This window comes from Mauremys reevesii, linkage group 11 (assembly GCF_016161935.1).
Source record: "Mauremys reevesii isolate NIE-2019 linkage group 11, ASM1616193v1, whole genome shotgun sequence".
Classification (NCBI taxonomy): Eukaryota; Metazoa; Chordata; order Testudines; family Geoemydidae; genus Mauremys; species Mauremys reevesii.
The window spans coordinates 71,988,496-72,015,081 of record NC_052633.1 but is presented as its reverse complement, the minus strand read 5'-3'; the positions used below and the strand labels follow the sequence as shown (position 1 = coordinate 72,015,081).

The 26,586-nt window shown below is 50.6% G+C and overlaps 1 protein-coding gene across 7 annotated transcripts in view; it reads left to right on the top strand.

The window, feature by feature from the left end:
- BIN1 (bridging integrator 1) overlaps positions 1-26,586 on the top strand; it is a 154,644-nt gene that overhangs the window by 110,047 nt on the left and 18,011 nt on the right. For 3 of the 7 annotated variants that reach the window (XM_039495961.1, XM_039495963.1, XM_039495964.1), the window contains 3 exons: positions 1,059-1,103; positions 9,670-9,820; positions 15,507-15,635. In XM_039495961.1, coding sequence (XP_039351895.1) covers positions 1,059-1,103; positions 9,670-9,820; positions 15,507-15,635 — 325 coding nt within the window. The remainder of the gene's footprint in view (positions 1-1,058; positions 1,104-9,669; positions 9,821-15,506; positions 15,636-26,586) is intronic. The other 4 variants (XM_039495965.1, XM_039495967.1, XM_039495962.1 and 1 more) reach the window with 2 other exon arrangements.

The window sequence follows — 26,586 nt, the reverse complement described above, 5'->3', positions numbered from 1 at the left end:
CACTTAGGAGGGAAGATGAACATGGAAAACCCTGTATGTGTAGAAACTCACGGGCTTGGCTCCATCTTTCCCCTCCATGCCCAGTTGCCCCAGACCTGCCCCACTGACCCACTCCACACATGTTCTGAGTCAGAGCTCTGGAGATCTTTGCAGACAGAAAAGCATTCTCCCTCTCTCTCCTCTTGCATTGCTTTTGGGCTCTACCGAGGGTCCAGACCTGTCCTGTAATAGAGCCGTTCCACACAGGTACCCAGGGAGGGGGTTGGATGGCATCAAACATTTGTCGGGGCAATGGATTTTTGCAGATGGCAGGAAATGCCCAGTTGCGTTTCCTGCCATCTCTCCCGCATCTTGCCGGGGACTCTTGTCTGGTGGGGTTGGGGAAATGCCCCTTCCCTGTCTCATTGAGGGGAATCATCTGCTCTTATTGCAGGCCAGGATCTGCAATAAGAGCAGACGATTCCCCTCATTTGTCTACGCAGGGGCTGGAGATGGAGAGAGTGAAAGGAAATGGATGTAGATGGGCGGAGAGATGGGATGGTTCCCCTGTTATGTCAGTGTGTTGTCTTTGAGGAATCCTGCTGTTTGGAGCTGCGCCTGGTGCGACTCCTTGTGCTTTGAGAGTGTAAATGGAGGGAAGCAGCGTAAGCTGGTTTCAGTGCAGGTGGGGAGAATGGAGAACTGGGAGTCAGGATTTCTGGCTTCTAACCCCAGGTCTTCCGCTGGCTTGCTGTGGGACTGTAACTTCTCAACCTCCATTTGTCCACCTGTGAAACAAGACTATTTATGGATCCCCTGCCTGGCTGGCTTTCTACACATCTGCCCCAGGGTCCCCAGGGGAAATTCACATCTCTTAACACTGCCATGCACAAGGAGTCCTGTCCTGTCCTGTGCTCTGCCCTGTAGCACATAGACCAAATCCAGAAGCTAGGAGAAAGAAGGGCTTGAATACAATCATCCTGTGGCACCAGGTTCACTGGTGCGTGGCACCTTAACATTTGCTCCCCCATGGCTGTGTTATCCAGTAATGGAAATCCATTGTGTGCCATCCCCACCAGAAAGAAAACTAAACTGTTCTCCAGGCTGAAGAAGAAGATGAGCAGGTACCGGTATGGAGAGCAGCATTATGAGACGTGTCTGAGTGGAATATAAGGCCATGTTCTAACAGCCTGGCGGGTGTTAACTTGGGGACTGGAACGGAGTTCCTTGCATGACTCAGTGTGTTTCTGGCCCCGTGGAATCACTGAAGATTTCTGCATGTCTGACTAATCCTAATAATTTTTTTTATTCTTGGTTTGAATCCCTGCTCCCTTCTGGTTGTTGGCCTTCATTTGAGGGTGCTGGGAGGTATTAGTGACCGGTGACACGCAGGAGGTCAGATTGGATGACCTGGAGTCCATTCTGGCCTGACACTTAGAGTCCATGACTGTTTGAACCCTGAGGTTTTGTCTGGGTTCAGAGTTGCTCTGGTTTAACTAAGTGTGATTTGATTAAAAGCTGCTTTAAACTGGTGCAACTTTGACTGTTTAAAAAGGCCTCATTTTCCCAAGCTGGAGATCTCCTTTCGAATGGGTTCTGATTTATTGAATGTGTAAGAGAAAATAAGTTGCTATGACCCTGCTCCTGGCTGAACCTGGATTCCCCGTGCTTTGTCCCTCGTGACACCAATTACATGGATCAGTGCAATGTGGTTATAAAATGCTACCACATCGCACAGGTGCGAATCACAGGACCAGGTAGAAGCAGCGAGGAGTCAAGCCTCTCGCCTTTTAAAAAGCACATGTTTGTAACTTCTGTTTCAATACACAGAATAGTCCTACCGCCTAGTGGTTGTAGCTGATGCCTACGTGCATGTTGTAACTAAAGTGGAAACATGTAGGAGATTGAGTGTATTTGTAAAGGGAGAGTTAAGAGAGGGACTGAATGCACCAGAAGGGGTAGGGGCGCAGAAAAGAATAGTTGCATAATTGTGGAGAAGCATTTCCTAGCTTGGAGGTCAGAAAAAATAATTCTAATCCCAGCTGGCTCCTAGAATGCAGTGAATTGGGAGCCAGGCCTCCTGGGTTCTAATCCCAGCGCTGCCACGGACTTTCTATGTGCCCTCAGGCTCTCTCTGCCTCAATTTTACCCCTCTGTACAATGGAGATGATGATACTTCTCGCAGGAAAGTTGAGGGATTTAGTGAATTTTTTAGAAGACACTTTTGAGCTCTTCAGATGAAAGGGGATAAGTGACGACTGTTTTAATGTTAGTTTCAGAGTAGCAGCCCTGTTAGCCTGTATCCTCAAAAAGAACAGGTGGTGTACTTGTGGCACCTTAGAGACTAACACATTTATTCGAGCATGCTTGGGGGTCGACCTCCGAGCATGCTCAGATAAATTTGTTAGCCTCTAAGATGCCACAAGTACTGCTGTTCTTTTTGTTTTAATGTTAAGTCTTTTATTGGTGAACTGAAAGGTTAAGATTTGGGCAAGTTGTGTCTGTTTTTACTGCTGTCTGGTAATCTGAGGGCCCCAGTAACAGGAAACCTAAATAGCTTTACCCAACTGTTATCCCACGCAATAGCTGTGCCCGCACTAAGTACAGCATCTCCACACATTTCCCTTTGTGGCACTAACACTGCAACAGCAGAAGCTCTGGTATAGACCAACCACTAGAGTTCTAACCACAGGGTCATCTTGCTTAGAGCAGGTCCAGATGACCCTGGGTTAAAACGCCAGGGCTTTGACTGGGGAGGAGGGATAGCTCAGTGGCTTGAGCATTGGCCTGCTAAACCCAGGGTTGTGAGTTCAGTCCTTGAGGAGGCCACTTAGGGATCTGGGGCAAAAATTGGTCCTGCTAGTGAAGGCAGGGGGCTGGACTCAATGACCTTTCAAGGTCCCTTCCAGTTCTAGGAGATTGGTATATCTCCAATTATTAAACTATTAAATTTTTAAAAACTAGGGCTCCCCCTGGGTGGAATGATGAGACATTTGCAGGCACTGGAGCACGTGTTGGGACCAGGCTCTGATCTGCTGCTTGCGGGTTATAGTGGTGCTACTTGTGTCCTCCTACATCTGGGCGTGTAGGTGCTTCCCTTGCCATTCCCTGGAGATCAGTGTGCTTTGGTGCTAAAGAATAAATTGTGTTTGGCTAGAATGCACCATCCGATCCTTAGCCCCTCTGCTGAGATGCCCATCCCTCTGCCACGTGGGAGTTTGCAGAGGGGCGACCGGGCTGGGAACAAAAAGTGGAACCAGTGGTGTCCCGTCCCTGTGTAACAGCATTGCTGCAGCACATGGGAGTCCCATTTGCAAATGCTGGCATAGGCTGTTCTAAAACAGTCCAGGCTGGGGGGGCCCCTAGAATCTCAGCAGCACAATAAGGGTGTCTTTGGATTGTGTTAATTTGCTTGCGTTGATAAATTGTGTGACTACACTTCCGTTCATTTATAAACTATATTCAAGAGACCACATAGCCAATGTCAGTCAAGTTTCCTGTGATAAGCCAATAAGAATCTAATACAGGAAAAAGGTTCAACGCGCCCCCCGTCTCCAAGAAGCTGTCTCATGAAGCGTTGTTGCATCCATTCACCTTACACGAAGATGTGCTCCCAAACTTACGCAGTTCAGCTGGTGTTATTTATATGATGATTTGACAAGTTACACATCACTAAAATCCAACCTGTCAGTTTGTCCCGGATCCTTAACTTGTTGGTTTTGTTCCTTTCTTACCTTTGTTTTGGGGACTAGCATTTCAGGGACTGCTCTGTCAAGGTACTTCCCTAGCTTGTGCTAAGACACAGGACAAAAGTATCTTGAATTTTGACACGTTTCCTATCGGTGTATGCCAAATGCTTACTTCCGCAAATGCAAGGTGTTATGGGTTACTTAGCATAAGTGAGCAGGGTTATATAAAAAGCATAGGCCGCTTCAGGCTGTATAACTGCTATTCTATTAGTATTACATGCTTCATACCCACTGATACATGTACAGGGTGGATAATACATATCGGGAATGTGATATATATGTTCTAGCCCAGCACATATTAGTCAACTCTTGTGCTAGAGCCAGGCCTTAGTACGTGCGTTACACATGGGAGACCAGAACCCCAAAGCTGCGTCATTCCTTAACTCAGCATTATTTCCCAGTAACATACTGGAGGGCAGCGGGAAGTGTTTGTCTTGTACCTCTGCTGCAATTGAGTAAGAGTTCAGTGCCCAGTTGGTCAGTAGGGGGCAGGCTGCCTGTCTTAGCTTCCCAAAGCAGTGCCTACCCCGCTCTCTCCAGAGACACTGAGCTGTCAGTTCAGAGGCACGGTTTGTTCTGAGTGGGGCTTTGAAGTGATTTCCGGGGATCTGTTCCCTTAGAAGCCCTGAAGGCCACAGAAGCTCAGCAGTGGGTTTAATTGGTGGTTGCTGGATGAGCGCTAATGCTGGATGCCTCCGAAGCAGCGGGCTTGTTCAGAATGAAGACGCCACCCTGGGCTTCTAAAAGGTTCAGGGTCAGACAAAATTAGCACTGGCATTTTCCTACCCGGAGCAGCAAAAAGCTTCAGCTGGCTATAAATAGCAGTGACTTACTGAGGGCTTTGGTCTGGGGCCTGCTAAACCCACGGCAGGAGGCGTGGGAGGAAATGGGATGGGCCTAAAGGAGGAAGGGGGCAGCTAGATGTGTGGAGCCTTTCACCTATGGGGCACCAGTCCAGATCCCTGGTAGGGACTGAAAATAACTGCCTCTGAAGACTGCGAATGAGTTGGTTGGTTCCTGATGGGGCAGATGCCCGTACCACAGCTGGTGGCAGAGACGCCAATGAGTGAACGGGATTGGAGTCTGAAGTCCCCTCTTCCCCAGTCCCTCCAGGCACATGGGTGGGGAAGCCAGCACACAGCTGCCTGGGTGGTGTCTATTCTGTGGCTAGGGCATCAGCCGGGCCCTGTGAGATGCATCCGTTTCAGACAAATGACCCATTTCAAGAGTCACGGAGGGGACCTGAGATCTGGCGTCTTCACTCCAATCCATATCAGGATCTTGTTCTCCGCACCCCAAGGAGAGGAGTCTGGGGCTCAGATTCATCCCTTGCTTAATTTTATACGAAGTCTGAGACTCCAGTGGCCAAGCTCACCCAATGTTATCCTGGGGGGGAGGGATAGCTTAGTGGGTTTGAGCATTGGCCTGCTAAACCCAGGGTTGTGAGTTCAGTCCTTGAGGGGGCCACTTAGGGATCTGGGGCAAAATCAGCACTTGGTCCTGCTAGTGAAGGTAGGGGACTGGACTCGACTCAATAACCTCACAGGGTCCCTTCCAGTTCTATGAGATAGGTATTGGGACCAAATGTGTCCCCAAGGCCAGTGCTTACTGCTAAGGCTGAGCCCCCAGTACCACTGGGCCTGGCAGATCACACAGCCCCAATGCCTCCAGGCCTGGCAGTTGAGAGCTCCAGCACTGCTGGGCTTGCTGCATCACTAGGGTGACCAGACCACAAGTGTGAAGGATGGGGATGGGGGGTAATAGGATCCTATATAAGAAAAAGACCCAAAAATCAGGACTGTCCCTATAAAATTGGGACATCTGGTCACCCTATGCATCACTCATGAATGTAAAAAAATTGCTTGAGCTCCAGCACTTCTTTCCCTACAAATTAAGCATGGTCTAAGGCTATTACAAATGAGACCAGTCCTACCACTGACCTCCATCTGCACACAGCAGTTTTTCCTTCCTTTTTGGAAAATCCAGGACCAGATGCCAATGGTGCAATGCCACCTGGCCCATAATTTAGATCCTCATGGGAGCTGAGCAGGATTGAAGCAGCCCCATATGGCTGCCAAACTGGGGGTTTATTGTTCCCCTGGGTACTCCCCTGCTGGCGGGATTCTCCCTGGCTTTGCTGTCCACATCTGGTGGACTGGAGGAAGCCTTGGGTATTTGGGCCCCCTAAAACAAGGACCTTCTATACATTCCCCAGAGTGGAACCTGGATAGTTGTTTTCCCTATAGCAATAAAGCTTTTTATAATCAAACCGAAGAATGCATCATTTCCCCCCAGTGGTAGAGAATAGGGGTGTGCAGCTGTGGGAAAAGTTGGGGATTGATTTGAATACCCCTCCCTCCCCCAGCGTGTCTTGGAACACCCCCCTGTAATTACCATATTTCTGGCATAGACAGTCCCAGGCAGAGCCCTGCAACAGGATTGGGATCCTGTGGGTCCTGCAGGACCCGCTGCCATAACAACGGGAGTGGGTAAAATGTACTTTGTTGTGAGCAGGATTGGTTGGGTAACAAAAACCAGAGTGTTGCAATTTGCAGGAAAACACTAAATCACTAAATGGTTTAAGCAAGATTTTGTTTAATCCTTTTAGTGGCAAAAATTGTGCCTGAATTCCATTTATAAATATATTAACCACCTTTTTTTTTTTTTTTTTTTTGGGTGGCCTGGGGGAATCTGTCTCTCTTGCAGGATTTATGGGCTCTAAGGTTTTTTGTGGGTGGGAGTGGAATAAAAATGCAAGAAACAATGCATTGGCAGGCAGGAGAGGGTATTGCGGGGCGGGGCAGGGCAGGGACAGGATTAAAAAAATTGTCCCATGCAAGGTTCTGGTCCCAGGCAATCCCATCCTATCCCTTCCTTCCTAGGTGCGCTAATGCTGAAATCACCAGCAGGGGGCACTGTTGGGGGGGGAGTCATTCCATCCTGGGATGCAAGAGGCTGCGGACCAGGATTGAAACCCGGGTCTCCTCTGGCTGTATTCTGCACTCTCACTGAGTCGCTGGGTCAGCCTGAGCAATGCGGTTTTAACCGAGTTGCTCTGAAGCTGGTGGGGAGCTGAGGAGCCTAGTGAGGCCAGCCCTTCCTCTGTGCCCTAGAAATGCGGAATCACAGGACGGGAGGACGTGGTGTACTTGCTACTGACAGGTGACTGACTAGCTTGCTGCACACTGCTTATATCGAGGTTGCTGTGACTCTGATTTACAGCAGGAGTTCTCAGCCTCCTCCCTTCCTCAGCTGGGTCCCACAATCCTTCGCACTGCAGTAGCTTAAGGGACATCTGAGGAGGACCCAGTAGGCAAATCCAGTCAAGTTGAAGAGCAGGAGGGTTGAATGCATGTTTGTGACCCGTTCCTGGTTTCCTCCCAACAAGCTCCCGCTTCTTCTCTAGGTCCATGTGACCCACAGGGTGAGAGCTGTCGGCACGGAAAGCTGTTGGTTTTTTTGCATCTTGTTGTCATGCTGCTGATGTGAACGTCATTAGAAACGTCTGATCTGCATGAGAGTGTGGAGTGACTGCTTCTTGGGGGTGTCTCTGTGAGGTTGGGGAGTGAGGTGGGATCGGGGGCTCAAAGGCTGACGCTTGCTTTGAATGGAGAGAAATCTTTAAATGCCTCTTGGTTCTTCCTCCATCCTATCCCAAGACTCTGTGTATTTAAGCATGAGACCGTAGTGCATCCTCCGTTGGCGTGAGCATCGCCATGCCACCGTTAGCCAGTGACTACGAGAACATGGGCACCATGGGGCATGGCTGTTTCAAGTGGAGATACATACAGGGAGTGCATTGTTGCCCTCTGGGATGGGGACCAAGGTTCTGAGTCCCATCCGGTTTTAGACTGGGTCTAATCCAGGTTTTGGAGTGCACGGTGTTATGGACCAGGTGGCTGGCCTCAGGGTGTGTTTCATGCCACAGAGGATGGCCCATGCCTTTTCCCCACAAGACATGTCTGCTGGCTTTACTTATGTAATAGAGGAGCTGCCTCTTAAACACTTGTATTTTCTCTCCAATTATAGGTGGGGCTAGTAGTACTGTCCCTTACTAAGGTTGCCCAACACTTCCCATTATAAGACCCTGTTTTCAGTTGCTTATAACCTTGCCATTAACTGTTTGGGCTGAAATTTTCCACGCCAAGCTCAGTTGGTTTTGATAATTTCAGCCGAAGAGGTTCAGCTGTTTCTGAGAACGAGACTCGGAAGAAACGTGGTGTTTGGCCCATGCTGGGGGAGTAGATTGGGACAAGTAGCCTGGGAGAGGAAGGGAAATCTGGAATTGGAAGATGGTAGGGTGGGGGAGGGAAACTGAGAGTCAGAGGGGAGACTGGGACTGCGACCAGGGGGGAGGGGAGATGGTGGGGGTGGGGAGCTGGGAGCCAGTGGGGATAGGGACTAGAGGTTGGGGGGTGGAGGAGGTGACAGGTAGGATGAGAAGCCAGGAAGGGGGAACTGTGACTGACTGGATGGACAAGGAGCCTGGGACAAGGAGCTAAGGGGGAGGGAGGGACTGGGAAAGGCAAAGACTAGGATTGGAAACGGGGAATAACTGGGACTGGGAGTTATGGTGGGACACTGGGACAGAGATTGTGAGTCTGGAGGGGGAGGCTGGGAGAAGCCTCAGTGGGCCCCACACTACAAGAAGGATGTGGGAAAAATTGGAAAGAGTCCAGTGGAGGGCAACAAAAATGATTAGGGGGCTGGAGCACATGATTTATGAGGAGAGGCTGAGGGAACTGAGGTTATTTAGTCTGCAGAAGAGAAGAGTGAGGGGGGATTTGATAGCAGCCTTCAACTACCTGAAGGGGGGTTCCAAAGAGGATGGATCTAGACTGTTCTCAGTGGTACCAGATGACAGAACAAGGAGTAATGGTCTCAAGTTGCAGTGGGGGAGGTTTAGTTTGGATATTAGGAAAATTTTTTTCACTAGGAGGGTGGTGAAGCACTGGAATGGGTTACCTAGGGAGGTGGTGGAATCTCCTTAGAGGTTTTTAAGGTCAGGCTTGACAAAGCCCTGGCTGGGATGATTTAGTTGGGGATTGGTCCTGCTTTGAGCAGGGGGTTGGACTAGATGACCTCCTGAGGTCCCTTCCAACCCTGATATTCTATGATTCTAAGCCTGAGCAGCCTGAGGCGAGGCATCTGGGACTGGCTAGTACGGAGAATGGGACTGGGAGCCGGGTGGGAAACAGACAATACCAGGACAGGGACAGATTGGAGGCAACAGGGCAGAAGGGGTCAAGCTTGGGGAAACGGGCAGCTGAGTGTTGGTCCTGTCTTGAGCAGAACCAGTGCTGGTCCTGCTTTGAGCAGGGGGTGGGACTAGATGGCCTCCTGAGGTCCCTTCCAACCCCGATCTTCTATGATTTGGTGAGTCTTTGTCCACTAGACCACACTGCCCTCGAGAGCCTGGGATGGAACCCAAGATGCCTGAGTCTCAGTGTTCTTCTGCTGTCAGCAAATATCTGTGAAACCCTCTGGCAAAGGGTCTGTCCCCCTCTCGTGCTGGTCCCCACAGAGGATGGCAACCTGCTAGTGCTGTCAGTTACTTTGTTAGCTCACATGGCAGAGGTCCGTGTGGTGCAGCCGCCTATGTGGGTGTCAATATAATGCCACAGGACAGAATTTCTGTTTTTTCAGTGTGTCTAAGTGCATCCATGCGCATGCAAGGCAATGACCTGGGTTAATATATCGTGATCTGCATGAGTTCCTACTGCAGAAAGACAATGTACTGGATTGAGGGTGACTCAGCAAGAAGCTGCTCAGAAGCTTATAAACTCTGCCTGGTACTGGACTGAGGGTCCGTCATTGCAGGTGTGGGCATTGAAATGGGGAGAGAATCGAGACCACGAGGCCTGGCTGGATCAGTCTGTCTGATCAGAATAATTCATTCAGGGGCTGGTTCTGACTCTCTCCTTTGTTTTCTCTCCTGCAGCGACAGTGCCCCAGCGAAAGCAAACAAAAGCCCCTCGCCTCCCCCTGACGGGACCCCCATCACCAGCCCCGAGATCAAGACTGTCAACCATGAGCTGGAACCGTCCTCATTGGAAACACCTGGGGCTGGCATCCCTAAGTCACCGTCTCAGGTAGTGTCCTCGCGGTGTTAACCTGGCCCCAGAAATGGGATTCCTGCTGCCAAAGGCTCAGTGGGCCAGACAAGACACAAGTCAGGTCTCTGGCTGCTATTGAAGATAGGAGATGGTGTCTGCTCTCCATCTTGTGGAATGGCCTGGATCCCTGTGTGGCAGGCGCTGCCTCCCTGATAAGATCAGTTGCTCTTTGTCGGTCTCTATTGCTGGGAGAAAGCTAACCAAGCCCTGAAATTCCTCTTCAATGCTGTTAACGTGTGTACTCCATAGGAGACAAAATAATACCCCTCTACCAGGGTGGTGTATGACCATTCAGTGAGGGTGAAGGTCAGTGTTGAGCTATGAAATTTGTTCTCTCCCCCATAATTAACCTGTAGAACTCATTGCCACAGGATATTACTGAAGCCAATAGTTGAGCACTATCCAAAAAAGGATCAGACACTGACGGGGGGGTAAGGAGAACTTCCACAATTACATCAAACAGTGAACAATCAAGGCAATAAATCCTCGTTCTTCAAGGAGCAGGCCAACTGCTGACTGATGGAGGCCAGGAAGAGGCATGTCCCTTGTGGGGAATCTAATACCTTCCACTGCAGCGTTTGATGCCAGCCATTGTTGGTGACAGCGTGCTGGACAAGCTGAGCCACTGATCTGAAGGGCAGGGCTTCGTCTGCCCCTTATGGTCCCTGCACCATCCTTGCTGCACACATTTAATTTAAGCTCATTGGTCTTTTTCCTCACATGTGAAACCCCAAGTGGTATGTTTAAAATATGGTGTCAGTTACCACTTGCAATATCACTATAGCTGGATTCTCACCTGACGGGCTTCATAATTTTTATTCTGGGCTTTAAAGAAAATTAAATCTGTTGCCGCTCTCTACCATCCCCACATAAGAAGGAGTGAAAGGAGAGGCTGGATGGGAAATGCAGAATAAACTTAGCTGTCCAAATTCAGGTGTGGCGCAAGTCCCTGGACCTCAGTAGGTGACTTCACTAGATTATCTTCCCAATGGAAGAATCCTGGTTCTCAGTGGTTCTGGCCTAATAGCGTCCTAACCGGAGAAAAAATACCCAATTGCTCTTCAGCTGAGATGGCTACAGATCAAAGCTTTCCTGAAGTCCAGGTGAGGTGGAGTCATGCTTTTGGGTCAGGGCCTACGTCCGCCTTGGAATAGTAATCTCTCATTCTGTCTCTTCTTCAGTGTTATTTGTCTCCCTAATGGGATCTGGATGCTGGGGGTGGGGAGATGTTCACAGCCTCATGAAAGGCCTTTTTTAGCCCTTTGAGGTGTGTAGGTACCTGGCAGCATTTTCTAAAGCCCTGTTAGAAAACTCGTCTTTCCCCTCCAACCTTCTTCAACTGCTGTTGGTCTTGGTTCTGGTTTCTTTTCCATTGCAGGGACCTGTCCGCTCTTCTTGCTGGGCCATCACCTTGCACCTCCTTGTGCAATTGTTGGCCAGCGATATAGCCCCGGACCCTGAAAATCCCACCTGGGCTGCAGGGAGGGAGTGTGCTGTGTCTCGTCCGTTGGGTTTTTAGACAGGACCCAAGTGTTACTTGGTGGCATTCACCTTGCAGGAGAGGTGGAGAGCGTAGCTGGAGCAATAACAGAACGGCAAAGAAATCTTGAAACAAAACCAGTGCCTCTGACAGCAGCTAACTCCAGGGCTGTGGGTGGTGAATGTTTAAGTAAGAGAGTGTGAGTGTGTGTTTGAGAGAAGGATGTCACATCACCCACTCAATCTCTAGCCATCAACATCCAGGGAGAGGACCATGCTTGCTCCTCCACAGCCATTGCATTGGAGCATCCATTTAACGATGAGTGGCTCAGTGCCCATTGGCGCGTTGGAGGGGTAAGGCCATGGGATCTCCGCCGACAGCTTCAAGGAGATGAGGTCTGGCCAGGCTTGGGGGCAGCACAGCGCCAAAGGGGCACAAGCCTCGCCCGTTGTCCTGATGATACGCTCACCTTGTCTCCAGCGATGGCAGCCCAAGTGATCTGGGACGCTCTTGGGGAAGGGCTAGTTTGCTCCCCAGCTCCAGGGCCGGATGGAATTCCTCCACCTTAAACCAGCCTGAGTAACCGACTGTCTCCATCCCTCTCTCCAATGCCTCTTTCCACAAGCTGCTCAACCTTCTGCTCTGACCGAGTTACAGGCCTGAGTCTGAACTTCCGTCTGGTCTCTCGTTGGCTGTCCCAGAACTCTGGATCGGAACCCGGAGCAGGGGCCGTGTGTGGATGTGGGACTGAAGATGGAGCCAAACATTCAGGCTCCCGCCCATTCTACGAACTACTTCAGAATAACCCACCTTCATTCTCCCTGCAGCGCCCCCAGCTCACTGCTACCTATTCAGCTCTGCCCTGGCCAGCTCGGGAGCATCATCCCTGCCCACTGTCCTCCTGCGACGGTGCCTTGTCTGCCTCAGTCAGCTTTGAAGTTTGGAGAGGTGCTGAGTTGTTGAGCGGAGAGCAGGTGCGGCCCTCTCTCTGCAGGGCTCTTTCAGCCCATCTTCCACCTCGTTCTGCTGCAACAGGGTTTCCTCTCCCTCCTCTTTACTTTAAATAGCACATGTTCTCCTTGCTCTTGTAATGCCCTGGGTGCTCCCCTGGCGGGCTGAGTGACTGCAGCAGCAGGGCGGTGGATTGATCACTGTTAAGCAAGCAGAATACAGTAGAACCCCGTTTAATGGAGCCTCAGTTATCTGGCTCTCCGTATTAACCAAATCCCCAGCCGCCTGGAGCTGGCAGCACAAGCCCCAACCGCCCTGGGGCTGGCAGCAGGAGCCTGGCTGCCCATTCTCTGGTTTATCCAGATTTTTGCTTATCTGATCAGGCCCCAGTTCCAATTGGATCGGGTAACGGTTGTTCTGCTGCTCAGTGTGTTTAAGTGGCCTGGCAGTAACAGCAGCTGGAACAGAGCAAGGTGGGCCTTCATGCAGCCGACGCTGCCATCTGCTGGCAGCTGTTTTTCAGTGCATGCGTAGTTCACCTGGCTGCTGCTGTGAGGAGTGCGGAAAAGGGGCGGTGTGCGGTCAGCGTGACCTTCTGCGTTGGTGCAGCAAGCACAAGAGAGGGAGCTGGATCCAGAAGCTTGAAAGGCAGCGAGGGGCTTTGCAAGCAACGGGAGGGAGGAATGACACTGGGTAGACTTGGACAGCCACATGGCCTCCTCCTTATCCCCAGAGCATGTAGCCACATGAGTTAGAAGCCGCAAAAGCTGCACCCTCAGTTATCAGCATTTAATATGAAGCTTTCTATGGGATGAATGTGGGTGACGGCAAGTCACTGGGTAGATGATGAGCCCTGAGTGGACAGCAACAAGGATGTGAAGTACCCTGGCTAGATCCTCACCCCACCTCAGGGTACACTGATGCTAACAACCAGGGTGGTGCGCGGAAAGTAACAGAGGGGCATATTGAACAGACAGGGAAGGAGGCACAAGGAGAGACCATTGACATCAGTGGGTGCTAGGCACCTAACTACCTTAGAAGATCCGTGCCTAACAAAGAAATCCTGTTGGGTTGTGAACTACTCATTGTTTCAGCTCTCAAGATGTTTCCCGACATCTCTTTTCTGAAAAGCTGCCTGTGTCTAGCCTCCTAATGAAGCGACTGCCAGCCTGACTCCACGCTCGTTAATGTGTCTGTGAGGATGATCCTGGACTTCAGAACCAATGGGCCCCATGAAACCAGAAGGGCCGGAATTGGGCTGTCAGCTACGGTGCTGCTGATCTGGAGTGATGCTACTGAAGTCAATGGAACTACAATGGACGTATGCTGCTACAGCTGAACATGGCCCAAGCTTAGTAGACGGGGTTCGGGGTGTAAATTCCTTTCCAGGCAGCGGAGTCCTTCCGATGGTCTTGTTCGTTTTGAACGATGTCTCGTTTATCCAGAAGAGGGGGATCTGGGGTCCAGTCTGGGCTGGAACCAGAAGGGTATTCCATTTCCTTCAGCATATAACCACTGTGTCCAGGGAGCATTCTTTCCATTCATAATCAAGACACAGGGACAGGGCTCTGTACAGACGCAGTGCAGGGTGCGTTGGGCAGCATACGCTGTGGGAGGATTAGCCATTGTGTTGCTGACATTTCCCCACACAGCCGCCCCCATGAGTGATTAGGAGGATGGGTGTACTGGGGAGGGGCAAACTTCCAAAGGGTCAGTGTTGGGTTCCGGATTAGTACCCAGAGCCTCTTGTGCCAGCAAACTTTGGCTTCACTCTTAGGAGAACAGTCTTTCCCATGAGACTTCTGGTCCCATCTGCATCTGGCTGGGCTCAGGATACTGCAGGAGAGGCCGTTCCCATGGCATTTTGGCACTTCTGCTTCCGCGCAGCTGAGATCTGGAAGTGAAAGTGCCACTTTCATTATTACTTACCCTCCACCCAGGGGCCTGCAGCCAGCTGCAGTTCAGATGTGTATATGGAATCTTACAGGCACGTTGCCCGGGGCGGATTAACCCTCTAGAAAGCTGACATTTTCCGTGGCCAGCCAAATAAATGTCTGGTAGGGCACACGTTCATGCATCTGAGGGCGGGGCAGTGCAGCCTAGTGGAGTGAACACAGGCCTGAGAGCCAGGATCTGCTGTGTTCTAATCCCAGATCTGACACTGATAAGCAGTCTGTCCTTTGTCAAGTCACACACTCTCTGCCTCAGTTTTCCCTGGCTGCAAATGGGGATAATAATGACCTGCCTTCTTAGGTAGGATGAGAAGATTAATGTTCATAAAGTCTTTTGCACATAGAAAGTTATGGGGGTGCTAAGCAACATTACAGTTCTGGAAATCTTCACTGCACAGTACAGTAGACTTTTCAGCATCTTCTCAACAGCTTCAGTTTGAGCTCGAATGTCTGGGGCTAAGGGAAATTAAAACAGTGCCTGAGCTGGTTTGCCGTCCCCACAGCATTCAAAGAGTGGTGCGTGCAGCACTGAATCAAAGGCTCCCTCTGTGAAGTGAGGGAGGATGTCGGATATGGACAGGGGCATGGCCTGACCCCCCCCCGCCTGCCCCTGGATTTATGCCCCTGTGACTCTCTTGTGACTTCAGTGGTGTCCCTGGTGTTACATGCCGGTTAAGCTGAGAGCCGACAGGCTCAGGGCGAGCCCATTCTCATATGTTTCAGTGACCCATGCCCAGATCTCAGTCTTGGTCGTGTCACTCTCACGAGAAGCCCCATCTGGTCTCACTTATGCCACAGTTGATCCACTGAAACCAGTGGAGTGGAACCGGTGGAAGGGAGATCAGGATCCAGCCCACTGGTGTCCACATGTGAATAAGGCCAATCTGCTTTGGCTTCTAACTCCCCTAGGCTCACGCCACACAGGTAGGTATTGGGAGCGGTGGCCAGCGCACTGGGCTTCTGTGCTGAAACGTGTGCCGAGTAACCTGTCTGTCACCCCTGGTGGTTCTCTGGAAGGTTGCACATGCTCTAATTACGTATGCATGTCCGAGTGATGCATATTAATTGTGTTACGCTTCTCCTCCACAGAGGGAGACCCGCCCGCAGCTGAAGTGTAACTAATGATGCCAAACCTTCTCTGGAGGCGTGTGGTTGTTTCCCCTCCCCCCTTCCCCATGTTTATTTGACCCCTCCTTGTGTCTGTGGTTCTATTTTGCTAACCTGGTTCCTGTCTCTGGTTTTTTTGGGTGTCGCCGTGTGCTCGCTCGCTTGCATGCAGTTGCGGAAAGGCCCTCCGGTGCCGCCACCTCCAAAGCACACCCCCTCCAAGGAGATCAAGCACGAGAACATCATCAGTCTGTTTGATGACAATTTTGTCCCCGAGATAAGTGTGACCACCCCCTCGCAGGTTAGCCGCTCCGCCCTGCCTTATCTCTGTCTGCTCCCAGCCCCCGGCACTGTCCCCTGCTTAGAGGTGTCACGCCATGAAACCTGGTCAGGAGGCAGGGCCAGAGGGGCCGGCTGCCAGCGCGCGGCTTGCCTGAGATTGCCAATGGGATACCGCACCTGTCGCCCCTGAGCAGCTGGTCAGTTTGAAGCCAGCCTTGATCGGTGCGGCCAGGAAGCCAGGGCTGTGTGACGGCTGTTCTCGTGGCCGGTGGAGAATGGAGAGGGAGGACTCTGTGGGGTACCTAGTGAAGGGGTCACAAAGCTATCACTGCGAAGAGCGGCCGGGCCTAGACATGGTTCCCACCAGGCCTGGGTGAGGCACTCGTTGCTCTGCTGCTGTACGCTCCCGGGGCCTGCTAATCAGAGGCTATGAGAGGTCCAGCTGAAGTTTGATATGGACACTCAGCACCTCTGAAAATCAGGCTCCCGCGGCTTTGAAATGCCACTTCTGTGTGTAAAGGGAGTGTCTCAAGAACCCAGTGGAGTGGGCAAGAAAGCACTACAGGGCAGGGCTGTGGATCAAGGACTTCAGTCTCCAGAGACCTGAGCTGGAACCTTTCGCTGCAATCAGCTCTCTATAACAGCATTATCTCTGTGTGAGTGGTGCTGGGCATCTGGCTGGCGTGAGGCTGGTGGCTCTTAATCAGCCCTCGGTCTCTGCAGCTAAAGTCCTGAAGATCAAACGCAATTTCAAAGGGAAAAGATTCCTCTTCTCCCTCTCTTCTTTAATGTGTTCTGCAGCTGGAGAAGGGGGCTGGGGAAGTGGGCAGGCTATTCGGTGTTAGATCCCTGGGTACTACTCCCTGTGCTGATGGGAGCCTGACCAGTTTTCTGGCTTAATTATGAGACTTGCGCTGTCTTTTATGTTCAATTTTTTTAATTCATCCCTTAAAGACCCAGGTGACACCTCTAACAATGCTGCTGTGTAACTGTCCTCCTCGCTTTTCCTTCTGTAACCCAAATTCAGTGGCCTGTGGCTTTCCAGCTTCCACCTGACTGTGGAGAAACAAGACACCCAGGTTTGGGAGGAAAGAAAGCTAGGCCTCAAGTTACATTCAGATATCAGGGAGGCTGGTTGAACTCATAGAGTGGAGGGATGATGTGGACAGCAATAGTGTCCGAGTACTCAGCATCAAACAGGCAGGGGTGGGTTACCATTAAAGGGGGTCCCTGCTCATTCTGACCAAAGGACCCCCAACGAACAAAATTCCACTCTTCAAAACAAAATCTTTCCTCCTTTGCTAAAGCTCTCAAAGTAGGGTTGCCGATTTTGGTTGGATGTATTCCTGGAGATTTAATCACATGACATAATCTTTAAAGATTAATCTTTAATTCCTGGCAACACCAGGCCAATCCTGGAAGGTTGGCAACCTTATCTCAAAGCATGTTAGGCTCCCAGCCCTGTCACTGCTACTATATTCTTTAGGAAATATTTAGCTGACAGCTGCTTGGTGGATGCTTGCCTTTGTTTTTAGTGAGGACATTTCACGTGAAAACTTGGCTGTGCAATGCTCATGCCATCACAGACAGAGGTGTCTCCTTTCGGAGGAGGCAGGGAATAAGAAATTGGTGCAGGTATGTCCTTCAGCGCAAGTTCCTGTATTGACGCTGGGGTCCAACATAATATTAAACCAAGGTAGGGAAGCAGACTATAAAAGTCTGTGGGCTAAATTGTCCCCAAACAAGGCCAGATTCCAGACTTGGTTACTCCAAGGTAAATCTGGAGTGACTCCATTCAGTTCATTGCATTTGCACCCATGTGACGAGCTCAGAATCTGGCCCAGAAGAGTTGGTGTTGGGTGATTTTTGGCACTTCCTGTGGTTTGTTGCTCTTGCAGTGTTCTTCTTGTAGCATGACACCCTGTCATCTCCACCAGACCGAGCACCATGGGGTCAATGCAGGCAATATGGGATCTGCTTTCCCTCTGAATCTACTGGCCTTTGTCAGTGTACTCATCCCCTTAATTGATTGATTAATTATTGGAATGTCAATTTCTGTGAGGGCTTCTGTAAGACAGAAACCATAGTGAATGGCTGGGATCTTAAAGAAAATATTAAGTTTTCCAGCTTTCAAAGCAAACTTCCAGCCGGACATGAGAAGGTTCTAATAAAGTCCATTGACCTGCCTGGGAAGGAGACTGTCTAGAAGCCATTAGAGATTGCTTTGGCTTTGTGGATCTGTGCATTGGAGTGAAATCCTGGCCCCATTAAAATCAATGGGAGTTTTGCCATTGACTTTAGGGGGGACGGGATTTCTCCCGTTATCTCTGCTTGGGGTGAAAGGCAGCAGTGACCAGGGCATGACAGGATACAGCTCTGGACCTTTTCCTCAATTTTGGTACATTTTACAAATATTATGCAGGGTCCATTAGTCTTTGTTTAACTTTAAGTATTAAAGGTTTGCAGGCAAAGAGATGGGCCCAGACCTCTGGGCATCCTAAATTCATGGGCTCCTAACTCATCCCAAGGCAAAGGGCCCGATACCCAGATCCATATTTTGTGGCCTGAGCCCACCTCAGCTGGATGCTTTCCCGCAGTGTCCTTGTTGGATACTGCTGGCATCACAGCTAGGGGTAAGGGTCTGCTTTGGCTTAGTCAGGGCATCCAGCCAAGCTGAGGGAAAATCACTGGGGTTGAACTGATATTAGCAGAGCCTTGTAAATGTGTAAAACACTTTCCAAACACTTAGTAAAGATGAGGTCCCTTCTCCAAGGAGCTTAAACTAATTCGGATGCTCTATGTGGGGTAATGGCTATGGTGCATGAAAGTGCGAGGACCCTGTTTGTGGGGAGATCCCCAAAGAGGTGGGTTTTAAGGAGGTATTTGCAGGAAGAGCGGAGAGAGTGCTTAGTTCCGCGGGAGCAGGAGACTGTTCTTGGGAACAGTAGCGGCATGAAAAAAGGAGACAAAGGGAGCAGTCAGGAAGGAGTATCTGGAGGACCGTAAGGAGCAAGTGGACAGTAGGGAGGAGACGAGAGCACGCACAAAAGCAAGCGTGTAATCATGCAGAGCTTTGGAGGTCAACAGCTGTCCCCAATACAGAACTCTCCTCCGTCTCCAGTTACATTCATATCTGGACAATCTAACGAGCGTTCTGTGTCTGTTTACATCACAGGAGAAAGCCACGGACCACTGAGCAATTCTTTCTCCCTCTGCATGCCTGGGTAGCTTGTAGCATGTCTGTGTAACCGATCGCTGTGTCTGTTACGTTGTTCGTATCATGTGTGAACACCTGCGTTTATCCAGGGATTCCAGCACACGGCGGTTCAGTGCACACGACCCAGGATGGGACCTGCAGGACGTGATCTCTGAGTGGGGACTCTTGTTTCTAGAACAGACACCACTGGGGTACCCCAGTGTCCGTTAATGTTTGGTGTATTCCCCAGGGCCATTTCAATGTGCACTCGGGGCCCTTATAAGATAGTTATTGGGGGTGAATTAGGCAAAGGGCAGGAAGCCCTAATCCATGGTGTATATAACTCTTGAACAGCAGGTAAGATTCCAGCATAGCCAGAGCCTTTGATCTCTGAGCACCAAGAAAAACATGGGAGGTGGAACCTCTGTGAAGACATTGCTCTACTGGAGAATTATCTAGGAACTAGGATAGAATTATCCAGTGGGATATAGAGGCTGGGTGCTGGTTAGTGTTTAACACTTTGGGTTGAGGACCTGCATGTCTGCTGGCCACACTCCTTCTTGTGAGTGCTAATCAGTGGGCCACAAGCCTATAAGAAGGGGAGAGCTATAAAGAGAAGTGGAACTGGGTGTAAAGTGCGTTGAGGTGGAAAGTAACGAGCGTGGATCTCATGTATGACACTTTCTGTTAACTGTAGTGGTTTTGCTGCAAAATGCTAAACGTTGTGGTCCCCTTTTGCCTGGATGGACCAATGAATTCATGTCCTAACTTGATGCTGAAGCTTGTCGCTGGGTAATCTGATGTGTTTAGTAAGTACTAGGAGCATTTTCACTCTTGGACTTTGTTGGAGTTGGGGCGGAACAACAGAAAACAACTTTGGGTGGAACTGGAAATATAGTTGAAACTATAGGGCCAGCGATCTTGGGGAAATCCATTGAAAGCACAAAGCTCATAGAGCAGAATTGTTTCGTCTCAAAGGAAGAGCTAGGCAGAAAAGGGGCAGCTCATAATGGCCCTGCAGGAATCTAAAAATGAATGGCATTAGCTCAGGACTGAATGTTAATAACCAGTTCCCCTTATGTGACGGTTACCACGTCGGCTGCATTAAAGGCAGTTCATGAATGCCCTGATAGTGCCACCTGCTTGTGTATTAGAGATAATGGAACTCACTCTGCTGGCTCAGAAGGCAGCGGTGACATCTCTTGAATCTGGGTGTCTTGGAAAATACAAAGCACATTAGTCCTGGTGTGTGTCTGAGGACTGGAGCCCCATTGTGGACAGCACTGGAGCTTGCACTGACAGGTGTGGAATTTGGTGGCCGTCAAGGACCATGGGTTAGGTGTGAACTCTCACCTATGACTCATGTGACTGTGGATGGCGTTTGGAGTCTGAAGAGGGATAACAGATCAGCAACTTTAGGAATTAGGCTTGGGACTCCATTGGAGGTACCTGCCAGGGTCATGTGCCGTTCCCTCCTTAGCTCCAGGTTCCTGAGCAACTGGCGTAGATATGACGGGTGAGCTGAATGCTGGTTGGCCGCACAGCAGACGGTGGCGCCTCCTGAGGAGGATGGGAAATTAATCTTGAGCTGTGAGCACCATGTAGCTGGTGCTGATGCAGAAAAGCTGCAAAGGACAGTTGGGAATAGATGAGAAACCTTTCCAAGCTGACGGGTGCAATGGCATTTCGGCCATCTCAGACCACCCTGTCCTGTCAGAAGCATTCAGACAAGTAGGAAAACGGACAAGGTTTGAGTTCTTGGTTTGCATGCGTTCCTTGGTGCGCTGTACGTGCTCACAGGCATCATGCAATCTGGGGCAAAGGCATGGAGGCATTCGTTGTTATCATGCCCACCATGTGCTTTCTGCATCTGCACCCTGAGCCCTGGATATCAAGTGCCATATACCATCTATCTCCGATATCTGTCTAATGCTCATGCTGCTTTTCTTCCTTACTGCTGCCAAGTTTGATGCCCCTGGGCCCTTCCAGGAGGGAGCCAGCCTGTTGGATCTGGATTTTGATCCCATTAAACCAGATGCCAGCCCTGTGGGGAAGACACCCACTCCTGCCACTCAGGTTTGTTACTATCCCCATTCCTTCTTCCATGAGTACGTGAACCGTTACCAACTGCGGAGTCAGCCTCTGCCTTCAGTGCATATTTCCATATTGACTGAGCTCTCAAGGGGTGTGCACGTGCCCCCGCACATCCATGAGCTCTCTGACACTTGTGTGCATGAGTTGGGTGAGCGTGCACCTGGCTTTGCACACGCAGCAATCTGATCTGCATAGAGAATGTGGATGTTTGCGGGATTTGGCCTAGGAAACTCAGTCAACGTGCATCACAAGGTTAGCATGGACCATGTCCCACATGGATTTAGTGTTGCCCTGATTGTGTTGCTGGGAAACCCAGCCTTAGTGCTGGGTGCTTCCCAGCAAATGGCTCGATTTGGTTAGTGACGGGAGCAAAGTGATTTTTAAGAATCAAAGTGTGAACAATCTGCGGTTCCATTAGATAGGATAAAACTTTGGACTTGCAGACAAGCCACCAATGTCAGGATTATGGGAGGGATTTTCCAAAGCGCTCCGCACTGGCCTCTCTTTGCGGCTACCGACGTTGCAGGGAGTTGATCCTTGGCATCAGTGGGGGGCCGAACACTAAGCAGAGTTCTGAAAACCGCCCCCCCCCCGAACACATCGCTGCAGTCGTGGAAATGAGCATGATCAGCCCAATGCTTCCAAAGGTTTTAAATGGAGAAAACCGTATGCCACTAGCCCTTGGATTTTCCCAGTGGCGAGATGGTGACCAGTAGTACCATGGGCCATTGATGTTTGAGGGATGTGTGACTTAGAGCAGTGGTTTTCAAGCTGTGGGTTGGGACCCAGTACTGGGTCGCGGAATGTGAGGCACTGGGTTGCAGTGGCTCCAGTCAGCACCACTGATCGGGTCGTTAAAAGTCCCGTTCGTGATGCTGACTGGCTAAGGCAGGCTAGTCCCTACCTATTCTGACACCGCGCTGTGCCCTGGAAGCAGGTCTGGCTCCTAGGCGGGGGACTACAGGGCTTCACGCATTGCCCCCACCCCGAGCACTGTCTCTGCACTCCCATTGGCTGGTACTTGGCTAATGGGAGCTGGGGGGTGGGGGTGTTGCCTGCAAGCGAGGGCTGCATGGAGCTGCTTGTGCACCTCTGCCTAGGAGCCAGACCTGCTGCTGGCTGCTTCCGGGGCGCAGCGCGGTCTGCAGTGCCAGGAAAGGCAGGAAGCCTGCCTTAGCATCCCCGCTGGGCCGCTGGCCGGGAGCTGCCCAAGGTAAGCCCACATCCCAACTCCACACCCCAATCGCCTGCCCCAGCCCAGAGCCCTCCCAAACCCAGAGCTCGTTCCTGCACCCCAAATCCCTCATTCCCAGTCCCAGCCCAGAGCTTGCACCTCCAGCCCACAGCCCTGACCTCCTCCTGCACCCCAACCCTCTGCCTCAGCCCTGAGCCCCTCCCAAACCCCTCATCCCCAGCTCCGTTTGGTTGTGGTCATCAACAATTTTCTTCAACTGAGTCGCCAGAAAAAAAAGTTTGAAAACCAGGGACAGAGTACGGAACTGTATGGCAGGTAGGCGTAGCCGCACTAGCTTTAATCGAGCTTGCCTGGGTAACAGTGAACCGAGGACTGTGTGGATTTTGGCATGGTCTAGCCACCCCAGTACAAGCCCGCTGGGGGCTCTGGGTATGTACTCAGGTTGCTAACCCGAAGCTGGGGTCTGTGCAACTGCATTCACTGCTATTGTTACCCATGCGGGCTAGAATAAAGGTAGCACGGATGTATTGACACCCGCTGCCGTTGCACCTTCGCTTGCAGTGCTGTTGTACCAGCGTCAAAGGTGGGGCTGTGCTTAGTCTAATGCCATTGTGCTTCAAATCCAACGTGTGACGCAGGCAGGTCTCAATCATGCAATTGTTAAGAAGTGTCAAAATGTAGAGGCGAGTGCAGTGGAATGTGTACGTCTGCCTCGCTCTGAACGATATTTGTATTGCTTCCGTTGGCAGAAATAATCCAGTATAAACCTGTTTTTCTTGTTGCTCTTTGACACGCTTAGTCTTTACCTTGGGATTTATGGGAGGTAAGAATTTTCTACAGCTTCCGTTTTGGTAAACTTACTGTCTACCTTGGCATGTGATGGCACTGTCTTCTTCTTCCTTCTCCCTCCCTGCCACGCTAGAATTGCTCCCTGTGCCTCGAACCTGCTTTCGCCTTCTGGTCTGTGGATCGGCCTAAAAAGGCAGCCCTGTGTTCTGGCACTGCACCTGGCGCTCCTAGCAGAATGCACTATCCCCTGTGCCGTTAGCTCTCCTGTCTTTCCCTTGGTGTTTTGCATTGCAGTCAGCATCGCCTGAAGCGAACCCTACCACTGCCGCACAATCAATATTTGTTCCTTTCCTCTCCAGATCTCCAAACCTTTCTGTCCTCTCTCCCTTTCATTGTGCAACCTGCGTGCCTCTCAACTGCTCCTCCTGTATGCAAATTTGGGATATCTGCCAGGCTTTGCTGCTCGTGGTCAACCACTCTTAATAGAAGTGCCGAATCGAGAAACGCAACCTCTTCGTTTCTGCTCAAGAAATGAATCTGCCTTCCTTTGTGTTAAAGGGCCAGCCCCTCTGCTGGTGTAAAATCAAAGGAAGAGGGCTGACTAAGGCCAGGGGACAATCTGGCCCAAGGTTCCTATATGGCTGTTGAGCTGTCTCCACGATGCATGCCCTGGGCACGTTGAGAAGGATGCTTCCCCTATGTATTTTTACTGGCTGTTGATGTTGATCTTTGCTTCCCCTCTTTGTGCATTGTCTGTCTGTCTTTGTTTAAAAAAAAATAGTCTGTGTCTTCACAGGGAAAGACGTCAAGCCTTAAAAGTGGACAGTCCTGGTTGCGGATGTCTGCCTGCTGCGTGGCAGTGCAGCCGGTCCCTTTGAGAAGTGTTTGCTCTCATGCGCCCATCATGGTCTGACATGAGTCAGCTGAGTGTTCCTTCCCCAGATGAACGAGTGCCTGTTATTCCCTGAAGCTGTGGTTTCTTTGCTATATTTGGGTATCAGAGTGAAGAACCGATGTATATTCTTTCCCTTGTCTGTCCTCCCAGACAGTGGCGGTGGGTGGTCTCCAATCACTAGGCTCAGGTGGAGTTGGAAACCCTGCTTCTCCTTTGTTTATACACAAGGAAATATATTGACCCACCTGTGTTCTTGCTATTAAACTGAGCGTAACTGGGGAGAAGCAGTTTGAATAAAGCGAGGGTCGGCCCAGACTGTGACTCCCCCCCCGAACTCCTAATCTGCTTTGAGTTTGGAAAAGCTTTAGCTTTGAAATAAAATGTTTTTTTTCATTGTTGCTACCTTTGGTCTTCTGCTTCCTGTTGGAAGCAGGAAGGGCTGAAACACTCTGAAAAAGACATTATTCCCGGCCTGGCTGGAGTAGGAAGTTATTAGTGTCAGAGTAACACCTGGGAACCCCAATCAGGGATCAGAACCCCATTGTGCCAGGTGCTGTATGCACAAGTAACAATGAGCAGAGTCCCTTGCATCAGAGAGTTCCCAGTCTCGGCAATGTACCCGCTATCTCACGAGACCCTGTTTCCACGAGATTTCAGATTCAAGAGATCTGGGTTCCTGTCGTTGGGACAAGCACCTGGAATCCGATCCTCAAGTCTCGCTGAGCGGGAGTGAAAGTTGTTTTAAGCCACCTTTCTGCTCCTCTTCTCCTGGGAGCCAGCTTGACCCCACCATAACTGAGAGCAACCTCAGAACTATGCTGACAGAAACAGTTGCCTAGGGACAATTGTACCACCCAGGGATCGCTGGAACATAAGATACCCGGGCCACACCCTTTCTTGCCCCAGCCCACTCGGATAATTGGGAGCAGGGGGATGTCTGAGGCTTTGTCTACACTATACACCACTGGCTGCAGCATGTAGCCACACACTGCGGTGAAAGGTAGGCCATGTCCACACTGTACTGGCGAGGGGGGAGGCAGCGGGGAAAAGCTCCATCAGCTCCCTGCTGCCGGAGCCTTTCTGTGTGGCAGCAGGACGCTGCTGGAAAAAAAGCTGTGTAGACAGACAGAGGAGGTACTGCTTGGGCACGTAGAGGGCCGTGCGGGGTTTATACCGTAAAGGTTCAGCTGTGGGTTTACTCACCTAAGCAGTACCTCACTGTCGACACCTTTATTAACCCCCATACTGGGGTGTGTGCAGGGTCTGTACTCTGCACGCCACTGTAAGGAGTGCGCTGTGTAGACGTACCGTGAGAGAGGGGAGCGTAGAGCCAGCTACACTGGTTTGAACCAACCAGGCTTCCCTAACTTCCCCCGTAAGGCAGGTGCCTGGTTTTTCTGCTGCAGCGTTGAATCCTCTGGCAAGTAACCAGCTTTGTCGAACCTTGCCGTCACGGTTCAGGGGGTTGCCAGGAGACCTGGTTCAGTTCTGCTGCTCCAGAGAGCAGTCTGGCGGACGCGCACCCGAGTGTGTGTGTGAAGATGCTGATCGATAAAACAAAGCAGAAAAGCCATTCAGTAACAAAGCTTCCAAACCTGGGTATAGCAAAGGCACCTCCCCCATCTCTGTGACCGTACATGACTGCACTGTCCCTGGGCTGCTATGGTGAAAGTCCCTAAAGTAGAGACGTAGGCAGGTGACATCAAAATGCCTTTTGCTGAAAGCCAAGAGACTAACTGGATTCCATCCCTCGCTCATTAAACACAGTTTCTGCAAATTAGCTAGCTGAGAAATCCATTGCTCCCCATGGGTTTCTTTTCACCTGTCCAAACAAAGACACACTTGGCCAAATGGATGTTGGTTGCTGTCAGTCCCTGTTACAAGCCCATTGAATTCAAATAATAAGCAACCTGTGAGTGAATCTAATTAAACAGGAGCGACCTGTGTAGCATTCCCTGTGTTTGTGTTTGTCAGAGCTGCAGTGGGAAGCGTCTACTTGGGGGTTATAGCTCAGGTATTCAAAATATCCATGGTATTGTAAGGCCATGAATGGAGTAGGCAGGAAACATTAGGACGGAACTGATGGGATAAAGAGTGTATGCTAAATTAGACCAGTAGGGTGGCTGGCAGTAAGTAATGACTGTCGGCCCAAGGTAATTATTTTTCCATTACTCCTGCTGTTATTAGCAAAACACTTACAGGATCTTGTAGGTTTCAGACTGGAAGCTGACTGCGCTTGGGGTTAAGAAAAATGGTGGTGCTTGCACTGTGGGAATACTGTGTATATCCAAGCTTGACTCATGGATAAATCCAAGTGCCTCAGGAGGGTTACTGGGCCAGTCCATTGACTTGAGTGGTGTCTAGGAGACCCGAGGCATGAGAGCAGCAGAGAACGGGTTTGACGCAGACGTGACGGGGAAAGAACATGCTGGATGTGTTGGTCTTGCGGTGAGATCTGCTGGCGAAGGTGTGTGCTTTCTCGGAGGATTCTGTTTCCCTCCACTCAGGAGGACTCGCCAGTTGAAGGGAGGGATGTGAGGAAACTACAGGTATAAACTTGCCCATGAGTGGAGGGGTGAGAGGCCTTTGGACACAGCTGGGGCTCAGATCTGAGGCCTGACCTTGTTACGGGGGGACCCGTGCCTTGTGCTTTACTGAGTGTTTTGAAATTAGATGGTTTCATTAACTGGTAAAATCAGTAGTGATAACAATGTAGAAGGTCTGTCCCTTCCTGGCAGGCTCTCTGAGCCTCTGCTGAAGAGGTTGATGTTGCCTATTGTTTGTTTTAACACCAGTTTGCT